The sequence below is a fragment of the Talpa occidentalis genome, unplaced genomic scaffold (assembly GCF_014898055.3).
Source record: "Talpa occidentalis isolate TD23 unplaced genomic scaffold, MPIMG_talOcc4v2.1 talOcc4.12, whole genome shotgun sequence".
In the NCBI taxonomy this organism is placed as follows: Eukaryota; Metazoa; Chordata; class Mammalia; order Eulipotyphla; family Talpidae; genus Talpa; species Talpa occidentalis.
In genome coordinates this window covers 38,013,905-38,021,979 of record NW_023601212.1, presented here as the reverse complement: position 1 = coordinate 38,021,979, position 8,075 = coordinate 38,013,905, and the positions used below count along the sequence as shown (strand labels likewise).

Sequence of the window (8,075 nt, the reverse complement as noted above, 5' to 3'; positions counted from 1 at the left end):
TGTTTCTTGATGTGAGCTTCTATTGCTATATATTTCCTCTTATTACTGCTTTTGCTGCATCCCGTACATTTAGGATATTGGTGTCCTCCTTGTCGTTCAATTCAAAAGAATTTTATTTCTTCTTTGATCTCCTCATTAGTCCAGTGGTCTTCCAGTAGTGTGGTTTTTAATCTCCATGAGGTAGGAAGTTCCTTGCCTTCTTTTTATCGTTTATTTCTAGTTTTGATGCCTTCATGGTCAGAAAAGATGGTTGATATGATTTTCAATCTTGGTGTATCTGTTGATGTTTGTCTTGTGCCCCAGTATGTGATCGATCCTGGAGAATGATCCGTGTGCGCTTGAGAAAAATGTGTACTCCGTTTTTTGGGTTTAGTGTTCTATAGATGTCTGTTAAGCCCAATTGCTCTAGTCCTTATTTAGAGCTTTGGTTTTCTTTACTTATTTTGTCTTTGTTGATCTATCCATTGTGATAGTGGTGTGTTGAAGTCTCCCACTACGTGTGTTTTCTCTGATGTCTGTTTTCAGAGAGGACAACAGGTTGTCTGATATATTTGGTGCTCCTTCGTTTGGATATGTAATGAGTGTTAATTTCTTCTTGAAGTATTGTCCCCTTGATCATAATGTAGTGACCATTGGCGTCTCTTTTTATCTTTTTGAGTTTGAAATCTGTTTTATCTGATATAATTATAGCTGTTCCTGCTTTCTTTTTTGGTCCATTTGCTTGTTGGATTGTTTTCCATCCTTTAACTTTGACCCTATTTTTATCTTTTGTAGCTAAAATGTGTTTCCTGGAGACAGCAAAAGGTTGGTTTTGTTTCTTAATCCAGGCTGCAACTCTGTGTCTTTTTATTGAAGAGTTTAGTCCATTTACATTTAGAGTTAATATTGATATGTTAGCATCTGTATTTGCCATTGTGTCTTCCTTTGATTTTATTTATTTATTCTTTTAATAACTTTTTTTTTGCCTTCTTTCATTGTTATTCGTCCCTCTGAGATTCTGGCTTTAGGACTCCTTGTAGTATTTTTTGGAGTGAGGGTTTAGTTGTAATGAAATTCCGGAGTTTCTGTTTGTCTTGGAAGGTCCATATTATTTCTTCAAAGAGGAAGGAGAGCTTTGCGGGATAGAGAATTCTTGGTTGGCATCTGTTTTCTTGGAATCTGTTGACTATGTCCCTCCACTCTCTCCTTGCCCGTAGTGTTTCTTCGGAGAAGTCTGATGTCAGCCTGATTGGCTTTCCTTTGAATGTTATCTTTCTTCCCTCTTGCCAGCTTCATTATTTTCCTTTCCTGGATTCTTGGAGCTTACTATTATGTGTCTTGCTGTATTTTTCCTTTCGTCGTGGAAGTTTGGTGTTCTCTTGCTTCTTGTATATCAATTTTCAGCTCTTCTTCACATTTGGGAAGTTCTCTTCAATTATCTCTTTGAATATTTTCTCTGTTCCTACATCTCTCTCCTCTCCTTCTGTTATTCCTATAACTCTTATATTTCCTTTCCTCATGGAGTCAGATAGTTCCCGAAGTTTCTTCATTCTTTTCCTTCGTACTTCTCTTCCTTTTCTGTTTTGGTTCTTTTTATTTCTGTGTCTTCAAGAGTACTTATTCGTTCTTCCATTTCATCTATTCTGCTTTCATTGCTTTTCCCAGAATTCTTTAGTTCTTCCATTAATTCTTTGATCTCCTGCATTTCTTTACTCCCTCTTTTAGGGACTCAATTTCATTCTTCTGACCATTGTTTCCTCTCTAGGGACCAATTGCATCTGATCGTTGATTATTTTTCCCTTATCATTGTTTTCCTTTATGACTTCTGTTTCAGTTAATCACGGCAATTTTAAATTCTCTTTCTGGAAGGCTCAGAAGTTCTTCCAAGTTACTGTCGTTGCAATCTGGCCTGCTTTTCTTTTTGTGGTGTGCTTTTTCCCTGGGGAGTTGCTAGGTTGCGTGTGGTTCTTCTCCTCCCTACTGTCTGTTTTCCTATTTGCCGTATGCGTTGGGACACTGTGTAGTTGGGACTGGCCGGCATCTTGGGTGAGCTTCTCTGCTCTCCTCTGGTTCCTCTAGGAGTCATCTGTCAGTTTCAAGCAGTCTTTACTGGAGAAAGATCCCTGTTCTAAAATGCCGATGTGGGGACACACTCCCCTGTGCGCCTGGTCTGCCCCAGCGGTGGGTTCCTGCTCCCTCTGGGCTTGGACTGCAGGCCAGATGGGTCTGGCGTGGGCGAACTTCCCCTGCTCACCTCTGGCTCCTGAGGAAGCCTTCTGCAGGTAGTCTTTACTGAAGAAATGTCCCTGTTCTAAGATGGTGATGTGGGACACACTCCCTGCACGTCAGGTCTCAGGCACACTCTTCTGTGCGCCTGGTCTGCCCCGGCTGTGGGTGCTCGCTCCCGCTGTGGGCTCAGACTACTGGTCGGAAGGGGCCCGGCGTGGGCTAACTCCCCAGCTGGCCACTGGCTCCTCTAGGCGCCTCTGCTGGGTTCAAGTCGCTAGGTGGCGCGAGAGATCTCTCCTGGAGCCCTTGCGGAGCTGATTTTCCACCCCGTGGGACAGGGAATAGAGCGGGAATGGTAGGGTAAACCTCAACGGCTTTGGGCTGCTGTGTCTGCCTTGTGCCCCACCGTTGTGGGGAACCCACGCCCCTAATTTCGTGTCCCGGGTGTCAGTTCCAAAGCCCTCAGTTCCAGGACTCAGGCTGTAGCCCAGTTCAGTGGCGCGGGAATGGCGCCTTTTGAATCCTGCTCCAGTGCCTGGGCGCCTGGTTCCTTCCTAGGTTGCAGGCGCAGGGACCTGGGCAGCTGCGATCTGGATCCGCGTTTGCTTTTCAACTGCACTGCTTTTCCGCGCAATCCCGATTCCGATCCGCACTTGGTTTTCCAGCGCGCCGCTTTTCCGCGCAGGCTTACCGGGCAGCATGGGGCTGTGTGCTGGTGCTGGTCTCCTCCTGGGCGGGGTCTCTCTTTAATGGCGCCTGGAGCTCACCTCCGCGGTGGATCCTGCAGGGTTCTCCACAGCTCCCATTCACGGGGTGTGGTGGCTGCAATAGTTCCTTTCCACTCACAGTCCCGCTTGATGCGTAGTTTGTTCTTGTTGGTCGATTTAGTTTGTTGTTTCCCTCCTCTCTGCCGGTCGGAGAGTGCCGCCTCTGTGGGCGGGGGAGGGGAGCAGGGTTCTGCGCTTCCCTCCCTTCTGGTCCTCTTTTATGGCAACTTTCTTCTTCGGGCAGTTTGCTGGAGTCACCCATTTATCTTCCGTGTCCCGGTTCTCACTGGGACCTGCCGCTTTTCCTCCCTATTAACTTTTTTTTTTTTTTTCATTTTTTTTTTTTAATAGAGGCATGTTTTTATTTATTTATTTATTATATTTGTTTGTTTGTTTTGTTTATACATGCACTGGGTACAGTCAGAAGCGCGGAAGGGTGAGAGAATTCACCAGAGCCAGAGTGGGGAGCAGAGCAGGCAGAAGGACTGAAGTACACTGCTGAGGGGAGCAGCGGGTGGCAGGACAGGTCTGCGCACCATGTGGGATCCTCCTCTGGTGGCTGGGGAGCAGCCGGGGATTGAGCCGGCGCCGTGGAGGCCGCGGGCAGCTTCGCAACCCAGCGCTCAACCGCTGCGCCACCGGGGAGGCCCCCTATTAACTTTTTTAATGGAGATCTTACTCGCAGCGTCTCCTGGCCGCCATGTTGCTCCGCCCCCCTAGCTCTTGGAGTTTTTTTTTTTAATTTGTTGCTTCATGCTCTTCTTGCGTGTAGTTTTTATTCAGAGAAGTCTGATGTTAGGTTAATTGGGAATCCTTTATAATTTTTTCTTTGTCTTGTACTTTTAGACATTTTACTCCTTTATCCCTTTTTGTTTAGGTAACTTGCTGTTCTTTTGGCTTTCTTTATTTGCATGTTCATTTCCCTCTTCAACTTTGGGAGATTTTCTTTCATTATTTTTTAAAATAGTTTTTCAATAAACATAGGAATATGGATGTCCTTTTGAATTAATGTTTTTGTGTCCTAGGAGTGGAATTACTGAATCATATGGAAGCTCCTATGTTTATTGCAGCACTGTTTACAATAAGTAAGCTATGGAAACAACCCAAATGCTCGAAAATAGATAACTGGATCAAGAAGATATGGTATATATACACAATGGAATATTACTCAGCATTCAAAAAGGATAAACTCATGCCATTCACAGCAACATGGATAGAGCTGGAAGGGATTATGCTCAGTGAAATAAGCCAGAAATAAAAAGAAAAATATTGAATGGTTTTACTGTAGAGGAACCAAATAAGGGATCAGGGGAAAAAAGAACTATAATAAAGTAAAAATCAAAATCAATAGGCAACCATAGACTAGAGACTTTCTGTAGGAGAGGAGGAGGGAGAGGGATCATGAAAGGGGTGGGAAGAGCACAAGGGACTATGGTGATGGTGCACAGGTGAATTGGTGGGGGGAATTTCATGGGAAATCATACTTGTACAAAAACGAAGGGTGATGTAATATATATATATATATATACACGTATAATTTTTAATTTTTTTTAAGATTTATTTTTATACAAGAGCTGGGGTACAGGCCAGAGGCACAGGAAGGTGAGAGGATTCACCAGAGACAGAGCAGGGAGCAGAACAGGCAGATGAACAGGAGAGGTCTGCTGTGCCACGTGGGAATCTCCCTGACTGGTGGCGAATTGAACCTGTGCTGTAGAGGCTGTGGACAGCTTCACAGCACTGCGCTCAACCCACTGCACCACTAGGGAAGCCCTATATATATTTAAAAATATAGTTTTTCAGTTCCCTTTTCTCTCTTCTCTCCTTCTGGGTTGACTATGATTCTTATATTTCCTTCCTTGTGGTATTACACAATGCTTGAAGAGTTTCTTCATTTTCCCCCTTTGTATCTCTTTTTCTTTTTATATTTTGTGTCTTACCCCATTTGCCTCTTTGAGCTTACTAATTTGTTCTTCCACTTGCCTTATTCTCTCCCTTGGCTTTTTTCCAGAAATTTTCATCTCTAACATGGACCTTTCTGCTTTTTGCATTTCTACTAATTTTCTGACTTAGAATTTCAATTTTGTTCTTCTGTTCATTGATTGTGCTTCTAATAGCATTCATTTGTGTCTCTGAGTTTTCTTGCATATCTCTAAACTGCATTAGATCTGTATCTGAAAGGAAGAAAAGCTCTTTCATGTCTTTGTGACTTAGTTGTAGGTATTTATTTTCTTTTTGTGGTGTTTTATTTCTCTAGGACCTTGCTTGGCCGTATGTATTTTTCTTTTTCCTCATAATTTGATTTTGGAATGTTCCTTTGTAGTTGGGGCTTTTGTGATATTATGGTCCTCCTCACCCAATGTTTTGGACCTTTACTGGTTGGTGGGCACAGCAGTTGGGGCCTCCTGGGGTTTGGTGTGGTGCTGGTAATTTACCCTTATGGTGTTTGGGGCTGGATCCAAGCATGTGGTGGTGTCTGGGGCTGAAAGACTGGGGCCCAAGCTGGGGATGAGCCTTGTAGGATCACCCTGAGGTTGTGGGCTGATTGATGCCAGGGATCTGGGCAACTTTCCATGATTTTTAAAAAAACAAATGGGTGATTTTCTACAACATGTTTGATTTTCTATGTGTGATTTTCTAACTATCATACCTTGGCAACATCTTTACATTTAGAAATATAAAATTATAAATATTTTCTTTTAAAAGTTCGGGGGGGGCAAGTAGAAATCAGCTTTACATATTATACATACAGGACTTCTATTAAAGGTCAGTAAATTTTCCTGAGTGGTGACACTTCCTATTAGCCACACATGGTATATTATTCTACTATTTCTGTCTTTCAACATCAATATCTTGTAGAAAGATCAATTACTTATAAAACAAGCATAATGATTAAAAAGCAAAAGTAAACCTAACTGAAACTATAGTAAATAGTCAAGGGATACAGATAATATAAAGATGTCAAATGAGATATCAAAAATATAAAATGAGGGGAAAAAATAAAAGTTATAAAGTTTTGGTGTGTGATCAGATTTAAGAAGTTATCAACCCCTTATACCCATAAGACTTTCTAAGTGAAATAAATCAGACAAAGACAAATACTGTATGATCTCAATTATATGTGGTACCTAGAAAAAACAAACTGATAGATACACAGAAAAGATTGGGACTTGCCGTAGGTACAGTTGGGGAATATATATAAAGGTGGTCAAATGTCACAAACTTCCAATTATAAAATAAGTAAGACATGGGAATATAATAGACAACCTGGTGACTACAGTTAGCAATATTGTATTATATATTTGAAAGTTGCTAAAAGACTAAACCTGAAAATTTCTCATTAAAGGAAAAAAATATAATTTTGTGAGGTGAAGGATAATAACTAATCTTATTGTATTATTCACTTGCAGTATAGACTTTTTTCAAATCATTATGTTGTATACCTTAAATGCCATGGTACATGTCACTTAAAACCAATGAAATTGGGGTAATAGTAATCAAATGTAGTATAATATATGTGCCTGGAATTTAAACTGTAAAAACTGCTCACATTAAAAAATATAAAATAAATATTTTTTAAATTGTAGAATATGTGACCATGTGGGGAAAAGACTGACAGTAGGACAAGTATTCCTGTCCAGAGATGGCATAGGGGAATTCCCTGAAAGGGAAACATTCCATATAAAAACTGTGGGTATTGATTTTTGAATGTAAATGTAAATGATAGAATTTCAACTATGTAATGTTGGTAATACATATTACTGAGAAAATTAGCCATGCTATTTTTATTTTTCCTTCCTGTTAGTCACCTCCACCACATGGAACTAGAAAATTATACTCATGTTTCAGAATTTTTTCTTCTTGGATTATCAAAGGAACCAGAATTGCAGCCTCTCATATTTGGCCTTTTCCTCTCCATGTACCTGATCACTGTATTTGGAAACCTGCTCATCATCCTGGCTGTGAGCCTAGACTCCCACCTCCACACACCCATGTACTTCTTCCTCGCCAACCTGTCCTTTGTAGACATCTGCTTCACCTCCACCACCATCCCCAAGATGCTGCAGAACATTCATACACAAAGCAAAGTGATAACCTACAGAGCGTGCATCACCCAGATGTACTTTTTCATAATCTTTGCCATATTGGACAACTTTCTCCTGGCTGCGATGGCCTATGATCGTTTCGTAGCCATCTGCCACCCACTACACTACATGGTCATCATGAATTCACAGCTCTGTGGACTGCTGGTTATGATATCCTGGATCATGAGCTCCCTGAATTCTTTATTACAAAGTTTAATGGTACTGAGACTGTCCTTCTGTTCAGTCTTGGAAATCCCCCACTTTTTCTGTGAGATCAATCAGGTGGCCCGACTTGCCTGTTCTGACACCTTTCTTAATGACATTGTATTATATTTTGCAATTGGGCTGCTGGGTGGTGGACCCCTTACTGGGATTCTTTACTCCTACTCTAAGATAGTTTCCTCCATATGTGGAATCCCATCAATTCAGGGGAAGTATAAGGCGTTTTCCACCTGTGCCTCTCACCTCTCAGTTGTCTCCTTATTTTATTGTACAGGTCTAGGTGTATACCTTAGCTCTGCTGCTTCCCTCAGCTCACACGCAAGTGCAATAGCCTCGGTGATGTACACCGTGGTCACACCCATGCTAAACCCCTTCATCTACAGTCTGAGGAACAAAGACATAAAGAGTGCCCTTAAAAAAATCATTGGGATGGTAGTTATATAAAAGGCCTATTGTCCTTGGACTGAAGAAATACCCTAGACTACAAGACTCAATTTAAAAAAATGCAATGAAAAAAAATCACAAGGCTCCATGAATCCAAGCCAGAAATTGTTATTCTTTGATCAGATTGCCATAGACCTTGTTCTTGTTACCTGAATCCTATAATTTCCATGTCTTTGAATTCAACTTCTATACACAATCTCAGTAACTCATTTCATTAAGCTTCTATTCTGATATATAAATATTTTCACTTTGTCCATTTTCACACATTTCCAAGGTTTCTCCAAACTTTGGACCAGAAAAACTTGGAAATTTTTATAACTTTCATGGGGCATCTTGAATTTCTTTTTTT

At 41.2% G+C, this 8,075-nt stretch overlaps 1 protein-coding gene across 1 annotated transcript; it reads left to right on the top strand.

Annotated features, from left to right (window-relative positions):
* Nucleotides 1-6,793: 6,793 nt before the first annotated feature.
* Nucleotides 6,794-7,726, top strand: LOC119239984 (olfactory receptor 7A10-like). Its single transcript, XM_037504359.1, has one exon. It carries the CDS (start codon nt 6,794-6,796, stop codon nt 7,724-7,726), a length of 933 nt encoding a protein of 310 aa, XP_037360256.1.
* Nucleotides 7,727-8,075: the final 349 nt, after the last annotated feature.